Consider the following 18,501-nt stretch of genomic DNA (forward strand, 5'->3'; position numbering starts at 1 on the left):
AAATTTAATACTCTTTATTATAAGAAATACAAATTTATAACTAAAAGTGTTCATACCGATATACATATTTGTCTCTAAGTTGTTCTACTTGATAATGCTTAAGTCTATCATATAATCCTAAGACAATAAAACTTAAGTCTATTTATACTTAAATATAAATATTACTTATGGATGTTTGTTTTTGCAAAACATCTTAATGTTTGAAAAACATTTGTTTACCTTTTGAGATGTTTATAATTTTTCATAGCTGGCATATATTAATCAATTTACACAAATTGAAAGAAAAAAACAAAAGAAACATACGAACAAATGAACAATATAGTTACATGCACGGGATATGATGGAAGTGAAATGTAAATAGTCTTATCTCTATCCAAAGGTGAAGAGACTGTTTTCATAAGAAACTCCGGGCAAATAAACAATATAGTTCATCCCATATAATAATAATAAAATTATAAAAAAAATCAGCAAACTAAATTAAAAACCCGGACAAATGATGAAAATCAATTAAAAAGAATATGAAAAATTCCATATTTACCAAAGCTTTTTTTATTTTCAACTGCTCTGTATATTTTCTTTCTGTTTTTGAAATACCTTATTTCCCTTTGGACATTTTTTATTCCCATAATACCCTCTCCACCCTAAAATCAGGCACGCTCCAACCATTGTCCCTCTTTTGTAACCCGCAATTTTGTTAACGTTGATATGGAAATTACTACCATCAACCGTTTTCATTTCCGCCCACTGTCGCTGCATCGTGCGAGTATCCATCTAGTCTATTGAAGCAAAATTGATTTCGGTTCTTGATATTCGATTAGCATGTTTTTTTGGGGGTTAATTATGTTCCTAACGATATTTTGCATTACAGATTAGCTATAAACACAAAATTATATAAAAATAGTATGAATTGAATTGTTATCTTGTCTCAAAACTTGAAATGCAATATTACCACGCAAATGCCATATACACACATGCTGATTATATGTACTTTTCGCTCTAATGGAATTTCCAAAACAACATCAAAGTCTTATCCAGATAACCTTTTGATATGATTTCATAATTTTTCAATCCATGTTAATTGATTTTAATCAAACAATAATATGAAGATATGGACTGTAACTAAAAATAGATCCTCCATTCATTTAAAAAATACGTGGTAAAACTTTTGCTAAAAATGAGGGGATTTAGTTAGTGTGGTGCTAATAAATTTTAATATGTTTCTATTATCTACTTAACAATACTTCCGTTTTAATTGGACAATTTATGTGGCTGAGATGAAAAGTAAATTCAATTGAATGATCAAGATTTAATATTAATAAGACTCATTGGTGGCAATATATATATAATACCTAACATGCATGCAAATATAACAAACTAATATAGATAAACATAATTAAATAAAAGAAAAAGAATACTAACCTTTTAGCACGCATACCCTCTAAGTAGACTAGCTTGAAGTCGACACCCACGAAGACGAAGCTCGGACACCTCCTTGCCATGAACAGAGAGCCGAAGTGTAGAACTCCTCAAAATGTGCACACACATGAACAAATCTCCAAGACTAGCTAGTTGCTATCCTTAACTTATATATATATATATATATATATATATATAGTGAAAAGTTATTTTGAGAACCCTTTTTTGCGAGAACCTTTGAGAACTTTTCAAATCAAGCTCAACCGATAACTATTCGTTACATGAAAATTGTTTTTTAAATAACTTATGTGTGATTTTGAAGTTTATAATTGTGTGGAGGCATGGATTATCATCCGTTATACAATTATGTGGAGATTTAGATTCTTGATCACATGCGCACGAATATTGCTATGATTACATGTGATCGACTTGCATACATGTGATCATAGCAATATTCGTGCGCATGTGATCAAGAATCCAAATCTCCACATAATTGTATAACGTATGATAATGTATGCCTCAACACAATTATAAACTTCAAAATTACACATAAGTTATTCAGAAAACAATCAAAAAACAATTTTCATGTAAAGAATAATAATCGGTTGGGCTTGATTTGAAAAGTTCTTAAAGGTTCTCGCAAAAAAAAAGGTTCTCAAAATAACTTTACCCTATATATATATATAATAAACGAAAAACCCCAACAAATTTGGTGAGGGAATTTGACAAAGGAACAAGAAGGAGGAGAAAAACTTTTGTGAAAAACCTCCGAGAACTCTTTTATAATATATAAGAATTTGAGAGAAAATCATATAATAACTCAAGTCAAGAAAAACCCTCAAATTGTAATTTCCAAGAAGCATAATTCAAAAGAATGAATGAAACTAGGTTAAGGGAAATCATTACCTTAAGAATTCAAGAATAAAGTCAAGGATTAAAACCATAATTGTTTTCAGCCCTCTTTTCTCATGAAATTCGGCCACACACAAACACATATACAAACCCTCGCATTCAATTCTTAGATAATAGGAGATTATTTTTTCTTGTTAATATTGAGAGAATTCTTGATTTCGATTGAAGGAGTTTGTTTGAGATGAGAATATGGTAAGTACACGAGAACAATGGAGAAGAAGAAGTGGAAGGATGAGTAAAGGATGGAAAGGGTGGCCGGCTATCACTCTCCTGCATGCCCCTTTTTATTTTTGTGGGTAATTTTGCTCACTATCTGCCAAAGTTTCAACTATATTAACCCCATATATCTAAAAATAAAATATAAGAAAATAACTTTAATGTCAAAACTATAAAAATGGGTTAATTTATTTATCTTAAAAATTTTAGGGTGTTACAAAAACACACTTTCAAACACCCAAATGGATCCAAACTATAGGTCAAACATGACTGTGTTTGGGGCCAAAAGCTGAATGCAACTTCACATGCTTGATGACAACAAGCATAGAACGGACGTGAGGGCTATGATTAACAGCATAATCCAACAAAAGGCAGCTTACATGGTCAAGATTGGAGGACTTCTCAGATTGAGCCGACATCCTAGTGCCTTGAAGCAACAGTATGTGACATACCTGCAACAGAAGGTTGCATGGTTTGGAACAAACCATTGCCCTACTAACTGGTTCCATGTCAACTTTAACGGCCATGTTGGCATGGCAATATCGGTCCGGTTAATGATGGTGGTCGGCCCGATGGTTACATGACTCACCTGAGGGGGGAGTACGCAAAAGAAGATCGTCCAGGAGGATCAAATGTAGACAAAAGCTACGAATACATCCAACGCAATGATGGTGATAGTGACGTATCATCTACCGATTCTCAATTTGGTTGACATTAGGACTCGTAATTTTGAAATATTAGGTCTCGCAATTTTAATTAATGTAATTATGTAAAACCATGTTTGTTTGTTATATTGAAGTAATGTAGTGTTTTTATAATTTTAATGGAATGTTTGATTGTTTTGTATAAAAAGGTTTAAATATATATTTTTTAAAAATAGCCGTTAAGTTTAAAAATATTTGAATTTTTGGTTTTATTGGTTTGGACGTTATACGCACCTTGGGTCCCACCTATCCTCGTCGATGCGTTTTTATTTACAAGATAAAAAGAAATGAAAATGGTTGACGGCCTTCCTAGCAATAACATCCTCATCGACGAGGTGGTAGGCGGGCTCGTCGATGGCTTACTACGACCGACCTTAAGAAGAAACTCACACTCACAATAGGTGAAATAAAACCCAAATAGAGCCTTAACTTTTTGTTACATCCAAGACTTGAACTCATGACTTTTTTTCAATTATTGAAGCCAATGGTTAATTATTCACCTTAATCACTCAGATTGCGGTTATTGGTATGTATGGTGAAAACTTAAATGAAACGTATATGGTTATAGTTCCATTTGATCCACTTAAATGGTTTTCACTACTAATTCATTTGTGTTCTCACATTTTTTGCTCTTATCTAGGATCTACTTAGAGCCATATCAGAGGCTACCGACAACTATCATGATGGAAATATCATTACGAAAATGGGATCGGGAAAGGTGCTGTACAAGGGAAAATTCACATGGGATGAGTATTCGATGGATATTGCTGTCTGGAGGTTTGATCGTCAGTATAGAGATCAATTCAGGAGCGAGATTGAAAATCTTACTACTTTCAAACACGATAATATCAGCTCTATATGCGAGCTCGGAAATAAGGATGAGAATGATGATGATCAAGAACATTTAATTATTTACAAGCACGCAATTCATGGGAATCTCCAAGGACATCTAAAGAAACTCACATGGTCCCGGAGACTGCAAATATGTTTAGGTGTTGCACGTGCATTGAATTATATCCATAATGAGGGTTACATACATTGTGACATCAACAGCTCAAAAATATTGTTAGCTGATGATTGGGAGCCAAAGATATTTGGTTTTGAACTTTGCACAAAGTATCTTCAAAGTTGGAAGCGTCGCCTTCACTTGGGTAGCTCCTTAGACACTACAAGCGTAATGACACCAAAATATGATGTTTACTTGTATGGTGAACTATTGTTTGAAGTACTTTGCGGGATGAAACTAGAATTTGATGCAGGTGGTTTTGATGGAAAAATAGATGACATCATTGATTCTTGTCTAAGGAAACATTTAGGAAGTCAATCGATGCAACTCTTTGAAAGTATAGCCAAGAATTGTCTGGAAAAAAAAATTGTGGAAAGACGTCCCAGCATGAATCAGATTGTCAAAGAACTTGAGGAAGCATTGGAACTTGAAAAATTACTTGTAAGACCTTTAAGTTCTTGCGTTTTCATGTTTTTTTTTTTTTTCTTTTTCTTTTCCTTTTTTAGGATTCCCTGGTTTCATGTAATTTATTTACTTTAACTATGGTAATTTTTCGTAAAGGAATGTTCATTCAATGAAGATGAAGGTACATCGTCAAACCGCACGCTGGTAACTCTATTTTCTTCCGATTACTCTTTTTATCTATACTATATTATAAAGCAGATTCTTTCCAGATTTTTAACATTGAGTTGAAATTTTCAATATTGATTTTAAGTACATCCCCAAAATACCCTTCTCATCTATTCAATATTTATCTAAAATAACCATAATGGTCTTTCTCTCTCCTTAAATCTCAATTAATCATCTTTTTTCTCTCTCCTCCATAAATCATTTATTCCTCCAATTCATTCAAAATCTTTTATCTCAAAAATCATACGTCAATAAATTATAAAAATTGTATGGGTGTTCTTAAAATTTCATGCTCTTTCATTAGAGATGTCATTCGATATACTTTCGACGAATTTTAAATCCGAGGGCGGAGGCCGTAGGCATTTGACTATCACACTCTCTGACGTAGCTATCACCTCCACCATCTTACCGTCGCAACGCGCGGGTACTTACTCTCATTTTAATTACACTTGAGGCACCCGAGTGGCTTAGATACAATTCACTTTTTATCAAATTTAATGGAAAATGTTAGACTTACAAACAATTTATAAACAAAATTTTACAAAAACATGTGACATACGATATAGACTAATGCACAAAGACAGATAAAGAAGAATGATAGAAAAATAATGTCACCGATTTGATTGGTGGGAAAATGTGTTAGTAAACTTTTGTTTGTATCGAACTAAAACACTCTGATTTTTAGGAAATTTATTTATTTGCTTAGATTTTTATGTAAAATGATAGAGGATTCACGATACTATACATCATTATCAAGAGATGATCTATTATGACATGTAAATTAACAAAGAAATACGATATATTGGAAAAACGAAGTTAATCTTACAAACCAATGTATGAAGATTAGTAATTGGGCTAAATAGACTTGTGATTGTATTTCTTATTAATTTTATGGATCGATATGCAATTGGGCCAAAAGTTTGATAAAGATGAATATAACAAAATAATACAACCAACTACCTAAGTTCATGAATCCTTGTATTCCATGTTACATATGTAAGGTTTATTTATATATATACATACTAGTACTAATATCCGTACGATGTACAGAGGTGGTGTGGTAGCGGTGACGGATGGTGGTGGTGCAGTGGTGGTGGTGGCGGCGGCGGTGACTGAGAATAATGTAGGTTATTGATATAATGTGGTTTTGATGAATGGTTGAATGTTGAAAGTTAAAAGTTGAAAAATTATATTTTAGTATATACGAGACAAAGTACCCACGCATTGCGGCGGTTAGATGGTGGGGGTGATAGGTCTTAGAGTATGATAGATAATAGGGGGTGATAGGTCATAGAGTGTGATAGTCAAATGCCTTAGCCGACCAGGCTCCACCCTCGGATTTAAAAATTCGTCGAAAGTATATCGAATGACATCTCTAATGAAAGAGCATAAAATTTTAAGAACACCCATATAATTATTATAATTTATCGATTTATAGTTTTTGAGATAAATTTTTTTGAATGAATTAGAATAATAAAATGATTTATGGAGAAGATAAAAAAATGAGTGGTTGAGATTTGAGGAGGGAGAAAAAAAAATGGGTGGTTGAAATTTAATATTAGTGTTGAATGTTGAAAAGTTGAAAGTTCAAAAGTGGATTTGCTTTATAATATAGTATAGATTAGAAGCAAATTTAAAATAGCTTTGAACCATCATCTTTTTTTTTTAAACGTCAGTTTCGATTTAGACTTGCTGTAGATAATTTTAATCAACGATTTGCTGAACCTCTAACCCTCTCCTCATGAAATATATCTTGAGATGAGAAACACAAGACTCGAATCCGATACCTTAAGAAAAACTCACCCCCAAAACTCACATAATTGATTTAGAAGATACTCCCAGAAAACCCATTTAAGTGGAATTGGTTAACCATCTATCTCTTATCACTTAAGATATTACTCGTATTTTCTAAAATATCTAGTTAATTTTAAGGGGATAAGATATATGCTTCTATAGTATTCAAAGCAAATTTTAACCATAAATTTATATTTCTGAACCTCTAACTATTTTAAATATACATATATGATCAGAAGAAATAATTTAATTGATACAAGATTACTTATATTGTTGATAAAGTATATATTTTTATTTCATTATCGGCCATGTGCTAATTGCTATATATTATGTACCCCTTCCTCACTTATACATATTTATTTAACTTGTAGATGAAACTTTTGGAGATTCCGCTAAGCGAGTTAGAGTCTGCCACCAAGAATTTTGACAAAGCATATATGGTAGGGCGTGGTGGGTTTAGTAAAGTGTACAGAGCAGAGCTTGATGTTTTAGATATCCATAGGGTGTCATCAATTATAGGGGAATCTAAAGATGAACTTCCCACCAGGAAAATAAAAACTGATGTAGCTATAAAACGACTCTCAGTGAAAGGAGATGAGAAATTAGCTAAACAAAGTTTTCGAAATGAAATTAAATTGCTTGTACGTTGTGAGCATCCAAACGTAGTCTCTCTTCGTGGCTTTTGTATAGAAGCCAATGAAATGATTCTCGTATGTGAGTTTGCCAAAAAAGAAAGCCTCGGTAAATATTTACGAAGGGGACTTAGTCTTACTTGGTCGCAAAGATTACAAATTTGCCTTGATGTTGCTCATGGAATTAATTACCTCCACACCAACATGGAGGGTAAAGCAAGGATAATACACCGAGATATAAAGAGTGATAACATTTTGTTGGACGAGAACCTAAATGCAAAGGTTTCTGACCTTGGGCTCTCCAGATTCCACTACCCCACGGGTGGTGAAGGAAATAGCACTACTATTATTACCCAACATCGTGCAGGCACAAAGGTGTATATGGATCCAGAATATCGGACAACAAGCGGGTATAAAAAGGAATCCGATATTTATTCTTTTGGAGTTGTTCTATTTGAGGTGCTATCTGGTAAACGGGCTAACGATGAAACTTACCTGAGGGAGCATGATGACGGACTTGGACCCGTTGTGCGGGAACGGTTCGAAACGAAAAGAATGAAGGACTTGATAGATAATAAAATGTTCGAAGAAGATGATGAACACACTTTTACTCTAAACAGAGGACCTACTCCAGAGTCTTTAGATTTGTTTTCAAATATTGGATATGAATGTTTGGCAAAAACTCGGGCCAAACGTCCCAAAATGGAGGATGTCATCCAAAAACTTGAAGAAGCATCAAAGGCTCAAGTAAGTCAGTCGTTAATTTTACCGAATTCACGTTAGTGTGTAAATTACTAACATGCATTTACATATCGATCTATATCTACAGTGAAAAGTGAAAAGAGAAAAGTTATTTTAAGAACCTTAAAATTTACAAGTACTTTTATGAACTTTACAAATCAAGCTTAATCTATGATTATTCTTTACATAATTATATACGAGCATGGTACCCGCGCAATGCGGCGGCGTTAGCGAGGACGACGGTTTTGTGTTGTCGGTGATGGTATTATTGGTGGTGGTGGCGGTGTCAAATGGTGTAGAATTGTAGGTTGATGTAAAGGTGATAGTGAAAATTTTTTAGAAGATAAGGGTTGAAGTGTAAATTAATTCATTAAAAACATAAAATGTCCAAGGGCACTTTCGGTATTTTCAAAGACAGAACTTTCTAAAAATAAAAATAGGCTTTTGCTTTATTAAATAGTAAAGATATATATATATATATATATATATATATTATTTTATTTTTATTGTTTTTGAACTATTTAGGTGCGATTTTGAATTTTATGTGAAAACATGGATTTTCATTCATTATACAATTTTCGGAGAAATGAACTTTATGATCACATGTGCACGAATACTGATTTGATCACATTATGTATTTCGATCACATGTATGCAAGTATTTTATAAATTAATGTTTTAATGAGATTAATTGGTGAAGATCAAATGTATATAGATAATTATATATACATTTGTAAGCAATATATTATATATAGCCATATAAACAAGTGTAATCAATCATATACTCCATCTGTTCCACTAAATGTGTCCTACTTTGAATTTTAAAGTCTTCTTTTATAAAATTTGACCTTAAATATTTTAATTTGTGTTATATGGTTTTCGTTGGAAGTTATATGAATTGATTGTTTTTTAAATGTATATTTTATTGGCATAAGTTTCATCAAATATTATATAACACAAATCAAAATATTTAAGGTCAAAGTTTATAAAGAAAGACTTTGAAAATCAAAATATGACACATTTAATAGGACAGAGAGAGTAGTAAATAATCTACTACTCCTTTATAATGATTATTCACCCCTTATTTTAGGAAAGAGTTAGAAAATAGTTATATAAGAAATTACTAAATTGCCCTTATTAAACAACCCTTAAGAAAAAGGTTATTAGATATTACCAAAATTACCCTTAATGAATTAATTTATAATTTAAACTCTTATCTTTTAAAATATCGCTATCACCATTGTATCAACTTACGGTTAGACCACTCGACACTAATTGTCGATGTCATCGATCACCACCCGTCACGGACACCACTAAACCACTGTCGCCGTCACCGCCGCCGCATTATGCGGGTACAATGCTAGTTTTATTTTAAAGAAGATTCCTAAATGTTCCTTCAACTTTTGAGGTTCCTAATATTTATTTATATATATGAGCATGGTACCCGCGCAATGCGGCGGCGAGTCGGCGATGACGGTGGTGGCGACATCTATTGGTGTAAGTAAAAGTATTTGATTTAAAGGGGTTAGTAGAGATATTTTCTAATATAATGGACTAATGGTGTAATTTAATATTAAGGGTTGATGGTGATTTAATTCATTAAGGATATTTTAGTCAATTCGCATGTCCCAATTATATAAACTTTCAACATAAGCATTATAATTTTTATATAGTATATTATAGATTGTCTATACTTCTACATTATAAAGGATTTTATCCCCTCCCAATTCTTTTTCTTTTTTAAACTTGATTTACCCGAAGTACCAAATTTCTTCTCTTCATTATTAACTAATTTAAATATATCTACCTAATATACATATATATTGTGTATTTTTAATAAAATTATTTACAACATGCATCAATCAATCATTAAATTAACTACATCACGCTCTTCTACATCAATTACTTTAAATTAACAAACACACTACTACCGGTGCCACCACGGACGCTGCTACCACCACATCTCGCTGACTAGTATTTATATACATATATAGACCGGAACAACATTGCACGTATCTTCTTTTCTAACACAACTTTTACAGGGGGAAACCATGGTACTCTCAAGGTTTCGACTCAGTAGTATAGAGGATGCAACACAGAATTTTGCCAATGAAAACTACGTGGGGTTAGATGCATATGGTAGTACGGTGTACAAAGGACGGCTACTTGATCAATTTAAAAGTATTCGTTTGCTGGCAACGAAGCAAGGAAACAACAATAATATTGGCGAATCGCCCACGGAACCCATCAGCGTAGCTATAAAACGTATCACTGGTAGAGAGCATGAGCTTGGAGAGAAGGAGTTGAGTTCCGAAATTGAAATGCATGCTAGATATAAGCATGTCAACATAGTCCCTCTTCTTGGCTTTTGCTACGAAGGTGATAATATGCTTCTTGTTTACGAGCATGGTTCTGATGAAGAAAGCCTTGATGAGTATCTGAGAGTCACTAGTAGTACTGATAACATGACTTGTAAGTATACATGGATCGAGCGTCTGAATCTGTGTCTTAAGATTGCACGTGGACTCAATCATCTACACACCCTGATGGACCTGCAGGGCAAGCAAGAGATGATACGCGTTGATTTAAGGAGTGCCAACATTCTTCTTGGAAAGAGTGGGGAGGAGGCGAGGATCACTTACTTTGGGTTCTCGAAATTACTGCCTGCAGCAACTCAAGAGGCAGCAGCAAGCACCGACAACACTGTACGCACAAAAGTGTACTGCTGCCCAGAATATCAAAAGACAGGCGGTGAACCGAACAAACAATCAGATGTCTACTCCTTTGGAGTGGTGCTATTTGAGATCTTTTGTGGGAGGTTAGCGTATGATCCTGTTTACACAGACCAAAATAGCAATGGGCTTGCACTCGTTGCTCGCCAATGCTTCAGTGATGGAACGATAAAGAAAATGATAGATCCCGCTCTGAAGGAACAAACTTTACAAGAGATATTAACTTCAAAGAGAGAACCCATTTTAGATTCCTTAGACACATATCTAGGAATTGCCAATCAATGTTTGGCAGAAAATCAAGCAGAGCGTCCAACCATGCAAAGCGTCATTGAAGAACTAGAGAGAGCTCTTAACATTCAAGTAAGTAATTAAATATTTTCAAGGTCCTATATATATATTCTCTAAAATATACTTGTTCATTCATGAAACTTGTCACCGAAATTTATTTTTTTTTCCAAAGCAAGTGAGTAGTTATATGATAATGACATATTGACATCTAATTAGACAGTTGCAAAGTTCGCCCATGTTATAGATGAAACTATGAAACTCAGCATTCGAAAGTATTGATACCACATTTTGTCCTCTTCCTAATAGATTACATAACTTATAAAATTCCCAAAACATAGATATATCTACCAATCTTCTACCAATCTTACTATATACTATAGACGAATATCTTCTACCAGTCTTACTATATACCTATAGACGAGGATAACTTTAAATTAACTTATGTCACTACAACAAACTTGTATATATTGTCGTTTCTACGTACTTTTTGTACGTACACTTTTTAAAATATGTAAACTCGCATTTAGAAATGTGTATAATAAGTGTGTATAATTATATATATATTTGTACACATTTTTATATGTAAAGATCATTTTTTCACGATTGATTCTTAGAGGGTACCCAATGGTTAGTCCTTAGGTTCGTTTGAGGTGGACGGACGGGTCCACACCATAGGGTGGGACTAGTCCTCCACTCGTCCGCCTCACTAGTCCCTGCAGGGACAAGTCTTGTGTGTGTGTGTGTGTGTTTTTTTTTTTAATTTTTAATCTTATATACAAAGAAGAAGATAAAAAAATAAGTGGGTCTAAGACTAGTCTTTGGGGGACGAATGCATTGGGTGTATTTTGGGGGATTAGTCCTTGGAGTGTTTTTTTGCTAATGTGGCGTTGACAGAGACTAGTCTCTGGGGGAAGAGTGGTCACCATTGGGTACCCTCTTATGCACTCTAAAGATTATTTCTTCGCAAGTAACACACAAAAAAGAAATTCATTTTAATAAATTATGAGTCCATAAAACTAACATACTAGTATATAACTAACCATCATTATTTAAATGTTTAACAGCGCATGTATCTGTTAAAATCAAGAAAAATCGCATTTTTTATTTTATTTTTGGGCATCCATATCAAAATAGATTTATAAATAAAAATACGTCATTTTGTTAGTCATGACGGATATTCACACTTTAGAATGTGAAATTTGTAACTTTTTTCGTAGTTTTCAATGTAAAAGTATTTATACACATCTTTAAATGCGAACAAATTAAATGATTTATGCATTTTTAAAAGGTGCATTGAATGAAGTGTGTATAATTTTTTTGTAGTATTTCTCTACACTTTATTCAACGCAATTTTGAAAAATTTATAAACTTTTGTTGAATTGTTCACACTTTTAAGAGAGGATGATCCAAATTTTATGTGGTTATCCTTTTTTCTTAAAACAAGTTATCTTTTTCCTTACGTATGAATTTTTATTTATTTTCCATTTAATTTTTCATTAGTTATATTCCGATTTAATTTATATTAATCCTAATCATCATAATTTAGCAATAAATATATACAAAATCATATCATCAAATTTATTTAAATTCATTTGATATTATATAATTAAATCGAGTAATATGATATTTCATATTTTAGCTTATGTGTCATTTTATGAAAATTATATTTGTGTATTTTTTAAAGAAATATATTGATAGTTAAATCTATATGTTTTAAGTATTCAAGTGACATTTCATTCGCCACGTCATCATTTTTTACATACGTTCATTTGTAGGCATTTGTTTTTATCAACTTTAAATAGCATATTGAAAAGTTAGAGACAAAAATATAAGCCATAATTTTTAAATTGTAATAGTGTGCACAAACCATTTAATCTAACTTCTTTCTTTTATTTTTTTTGTTTTTTAATAGAATCACTTTATCTTCTTTATTCTTTATTTTTTTTTTAAATTTCCTTTGTTCGCTTTTTTTATATTCTCTATTCTTTTTTTTGTTTGTTTTTTTATAGAATCAGTTTATGTTCCGTTCTGATTAAAAATACATAATACACTAAGAACCATTTTAGTCTTATTGTAAAGTTTATGCGTGAATAATACAATCAGCTTTTTTAGAGTGTTACATCCTAATATCATTTATTATATTTAGTTGGTCTTACATATAATTACTTTATCATCATGATGATGATGTCCCCGTCCATCCGACGGTTACAAATTGTCTACATCAATAAGTGCAGACAAATTTAAGAATTTTATATTTAAATGTGTGAAGAAAAGTGTTCACACTAATAAGTGTGTATGCACAAAGTTTATACTTTTATGCACTTATAAATGTGAAGATCTTTTCTTCACTTGTGATTTTTACACATTTGCATAGAAATCATCCGCTAAGAAAATAATCTTTATAGTGCGTAGAGATATCTATGAAAAATAATCTTTACAGTTAAAAACGCGTACAAATATAACAATATATACAGTTATTAGTGTGCAAATATTTTTCTTCACATTTTTAAATGTAAAATTTGTAACTTATTTTTGCACTTTTTAATGTAGATTATTATTTGTACAAATATATAAATGTGAACAACTCAACAAAATTTTAGCCGTTTTTGAAAAGTGCATAGAGTGAAGTGCGTACAAACGGTAAATTTGTTGTATTGCATCCTGAATTAGTTTATTGGCGGAAATTTTGTTTAATGTTTCCTACGAATTCGTATTCAACTATATGTTTCGGTTAAATTTGTTATACATATAATATGCTCGATGATAGGTTTATGTGTCCTTATTAATAATGTTTGGTGTTTAAATTGTTTGAAGCTGATTGAATATTGTCCCATGATCCACAGGAAAACTTCATAAAAGGTCTCCAAATTTCATTTAAAGATGTTCAATCGGCCACAGGGGACTTTAGTCAAATGAATTGTTTTGGAAGTGGAAGATATTGGAAGGCATATAAAGGAGAACTTCAGCATTCTATTGCTAATTTAGATAGCGCCAGTGCCTCTGCCAGTGGCAGTGACAGTGACAGTGACAGTGACAATGTTGGTCCCACAGCCAGTGACGTCAACGCCAACACTGATTTCAATGTTGTTGCAAAACGGTGGGATAGCAAGTCTAGTCAAGGTGATCAGCAATTTCGGACAGAACTTAGTATCATTATCAGGCGTAAGCATGAAAATATCATTGGTCTTGTAGGCTATTGTGACGAAATGGATGAAAGGATAATCGTTTATGAGCCGGCATCTAAGGGAAGTCTCGATATGTATTTGAATGATGCTGCTCTAACATGGATGAAGAGGGTCAAAATATGCACTGATGTTGCACGCGCTTTGAAATTTCTTCATGGAGGTGATGGAATGCTGAAGAAGGTACTACATGGGAACATCCAAAGCCCTGCCGTTCTATTAAATGATGACTGGAAGGCAAAACTTTCTAATCTGGAGATGTCATCACTAGATTCACTTCAGCTGGATATGGAACACGTGAGCAATATTACTAATGGTGCATTGGGCTATCTTAACCCGGAGTACGAACAAGGTTACTTAACAGAACAATCAGATATATATTCTTTTGGTGTCGTTATGTTTGAGATATTGTGCGGACGATTGGCATGGTCAGAAGGCTTTAAGGATCATTTTGAATCTCTAGGCCCTTTGGCTAAAATGCACCATAAAGAAAGAAAACTTAATGAGATGGTATTTGAGGGTATAAAGGAAGAAATAGGTCCAGACTCAATGGCAAAATATGCAGATATTGCGTCTCAATGCTTGCATAATATCAGAGAAAAACGGCCAACGGCAGCCATAGTGGTATCACAACTCAAGAAAGTGTTGGACCTTCAAGTAAGTTATCACTCATGTTTGCATCAATCGTTCTATACTTCTATCATTATTTATTTTATTTTTTTGTGAAAAGGAAACAACGGATAAATGGCTAACACACCCCACACGGGTGTGCCCACGCCGGTTCGACTCTTGACAACGCCTTAAAGGGTTTGCTCCCTATGTGTTAGATGAGTATAGTATTGCTAAGACTCTTTCACCACATTTGTATGTGACAGAATTTAAACCTAAAATCTTCAAATAGAAAACACATTATAAAAACCCCCTGATCATTGGGTTAACACTTAACTATTGGGCTAACACCCAATGGCCCTATCTAATCTACACTAGTACTGTATTAAATAAGACACTTGGGTGTGTTTTTTAATTTTCGAATTTCTAAACGATAGAAAAAATCTTTTTGCTGGGTCATGTGTAAAGCTCACAAATGGTATGGCGGGATTTTGAAAAATCCAAGACTTTTGGACTTTTGTACTTTTGGGTCGGCTTTTGAATTATGTCTTTTTATTTTTATTGTTATGACTTTGATTATATATTAGGGAACTAATTGCATTTTTGGTTCCTATGTTATCACACTTTTCGCAAATTTAGTCCAAACTTTTTATTTGTTGCATTTTTGGTGCCAAAAGTGGGCATTTTTCGCAAGAATGGTCCAATTTAACGATTCCGTCAATTATCAACCGTTAAGTAGATCATAAACACCTCATTTGAGGAGCAGTATCGTCTATTTACATAAAAGGGGACCATTCTTGCATTTTTTATACATCATCATCATTTATCACCAACAACACCATAAATGTAGGATACTGAGAACACCACTAGATCACATTTTTCTATCTGCGACAAATTTCATTATTCTTTTGTCTCTTTATTTATCTGTTTGCAAAAGCAATTAAAATTAAGATCAAAATTAAAAAATCAACAATCACTATGAAATTTTAAATCTAAACTAATCTCTAACAACAATATTTACAACATTAATATCAATGACATTCATAATCAACTCTAAACCCATAAATTAAACAAACAACCTTACAAACTTTAAAAATCTATAAAATCAAATATCCAATAACAATAAAAATAACTTCACTAGCACATAAACAAATCATTTACATATATCTATACATATATACATATATGTATATTATAAATAATAATAAAAAAAGTGAACACATGAAATTTACTTTTTACATGTGTGTTATGTTTGGAAAATTAACTGCAAAAAGAAACCAAAGTTTTACTTTCCCAATTGATGTCTTCCTCCGCTACCCCCTGCCAGATCTCCATTTAAATTTCGGTTTGGTGAGGTTAATCGTGGTTTTTCTGATGTCGACGGTGATGGAATACCTTTTGGATGGTGAAGTTGTAAGGTTGTGGTCGGGGATGATGGTAAGATGGTTCAAATCTGGCCAGATCTAGATCGAACAAGTATATCTGGTTCAAATTTGTATGTGTTTGTAATTTTGTATGTATATGGTTTTGTATATGACTGAAATATAAATATACATATTTGGGTTTGTGTGTTTATATGTATATGGTTTTAGAGTTCTTTGATTTTCGATTGTGGATTTTTTGAAGAAGATGAATAAAGGAGGAGGAAGGAGATGAATGAGAAGAGGGGGGGGGGGGGGAGTGTGTGTTTGATTAAATAGAAATAAACTTGATACAAACCTTATGGAGAAAAATGTAATTAACTTTTTGTAAAAATGGATATAATGGTCCTCCATTATGTAAATAGACGATATTGCTATTCACATGAGGTGCACATGATCCATTTAACGGTTGATAACTGACGAAATTGTTAAATTGAACCATTCTTGCAAAAAGTACATACTTTTAGCACCAAAAATGCAACAAATGAAAAGTTTGGACCAAACATGCGAACAATATGATAACACAGGGACCAAAAATGCAGTTAATTTTATATTAGGGGAATGGGATTAGGTATTTTTTATGTACCTAAGTGTACATATAAAATCTCTTATATGTTAATTTTTTAATCTATAAAAAGATGGGAGCCAAATATTTATTCAATTTACAACAAATATTAAAAATTTAGTATGTGGTTAGATCTATACCAAATTTTAGATACATGATAGGCATATATTTATTTTTCTCTATATATTATATCTATTTATATTATTTATTTGAATAAAAAAAACCCTATTCGGATCACAAAATACAAAAATTTCTCTTGAAAGCTTCGCCCGAATCACTCATGTTAGCATGTTATCAATAGTTCCATCTCTACATACAATGTACTATTTTTTGATATATCTTATTATCCGCCATCACAATGTACTATTTACACAACGGACTATATAAGTTTTAAATATAGTAGTGTGGTAAATTAATATATCAAAAAGAGTGATACAAATATCACCATCCATTTTTAAAAGCCACTCTTTGAATATTGTTTTATTTTATTTTTATGATAAATTATTAATAATAATTGATTTTTATTTTTAATTTATTGTATAGGAGGATCATGAAAGATGGCTGGCCAAACTGAGCGACCATAGAAAAATAGTCCAGATGGCAGTCCCAAAGATTGATGCTAAAGGAAAGGATCTTTACAACATTCTCTGCAAAGGAATTTTCATTGATGAGGGGAAACTGGTACTTGTCACATCTCATAATTATCACTCTGTTTCGTGCATATTTTACATGATTTGGTATTTGTATTCCATAGTCTGCAAAAGAATCACCATATGATCGTTAAGGCATGCAGTAATATTAGGATGGTGGCAATGGAGTTAGGCATGCCCCATACCTAACGGCAACACCAATGCCAAACTTTAGGCATGGAAGCTAGGCATGGATTTTAGGCAAAAATAATCGTTGAGGCATGGAAGAGAGAAAGAGGGATAATGATTGAATTGAGGAATGATATGAGAGAGTGTGTATCATTAGAAAAAAAATAGTAAGGAATGATGAGACATAGATAGACATGGTTATCGTAGATTAAGGATCGCTAGATATAAGTTAGACATGAAATGATGTAACGGTATATTATTGGTAGATGGCTTAACCATGGAGAGACAGAAACATGGTTGCCACTTGCCACCATCCTTAGTATTAGAGAAATAATGTACTTTTCTTACTAATTAAGCTAAAAGAAATTTTAACCATGAGAGGATGATGAGTGGTAAAGTCAAAGAAAAAAAATTTATAAAAGAGAATGAGTAGAATTCACATATTACCATCTTATAGTTTTAAGAAATTTTTATGCTAATTATTAAAAAGATATATCATTTCATTTCTCTTAGTAATAAGTATTAACATCATTTACATTTCTTAAGCCTCTCTCATTTGTAATCCATCAAAATTTGGTACTAATTACCTTTTTAACTTTTCATACAATAGAACTTAAAATCATACAAAATTTTGTTAACTTACTTTTCTAAATTAGAATCTAACTACTTTAAAAATATATAAATGTTTATAACTTTCTAATTGAGGCATAGATCAGCTAATAATTTTCTGTGTATGAGTATAAAGACATGGCGGGTTTTTAAAAACCGACAACGGTTTAAAACGGGTGGAGATTCCCTCAAGTTACTTTTAACTTGAGGGGTCAATTTAGGATTAT

General features: G+C 32.4%; 1 protein-coding gene across 1 annotated transcript; it reads left to right on the forward strand.

Moving 5' to 3' along the window:
* The first annotated feature begins 2,837 nt into the window (after positions 1 to 2,837).
* Positions 2,838 to 17,631, forward strand: LOC122609294. The gene is made up of 8 exons (XM_043782347.1): positions 2,838 to 3,119; positions 3,889 to 4,695; positions 4,816 to 4,863; positions 7,050 to 8,057; positions 10,093 to 11,142; positions 13,914 to 14,909; positions 17,391 to 17,528; positions 17,602 to 17,631. Exons 1-8 carry the CDS (start codon positions 2,838 to 2,840, stop codon positions 17,629 to 17,631), a joined length of 4,359 nt encoding a protein of 1,452 aa, XP_043638282.1.
* Positions 17,632 to 18,501: the final 870 nt, after the last annotated feature.

This window comes from Erigeron canadensis, chromosome 7 (genome assembly GCF_010389155.1).
Source record: "Erigeron canadensis isolate Cc75 chromosome 7, C_canadensis_v1, whole genome shotgun sequence".
NCBI lineage: Eukaryota > Viridiplantae > Streptophyta > Magnoliopsida > Asterales > Asteraceae > Erigeron > Erigeron canadensis.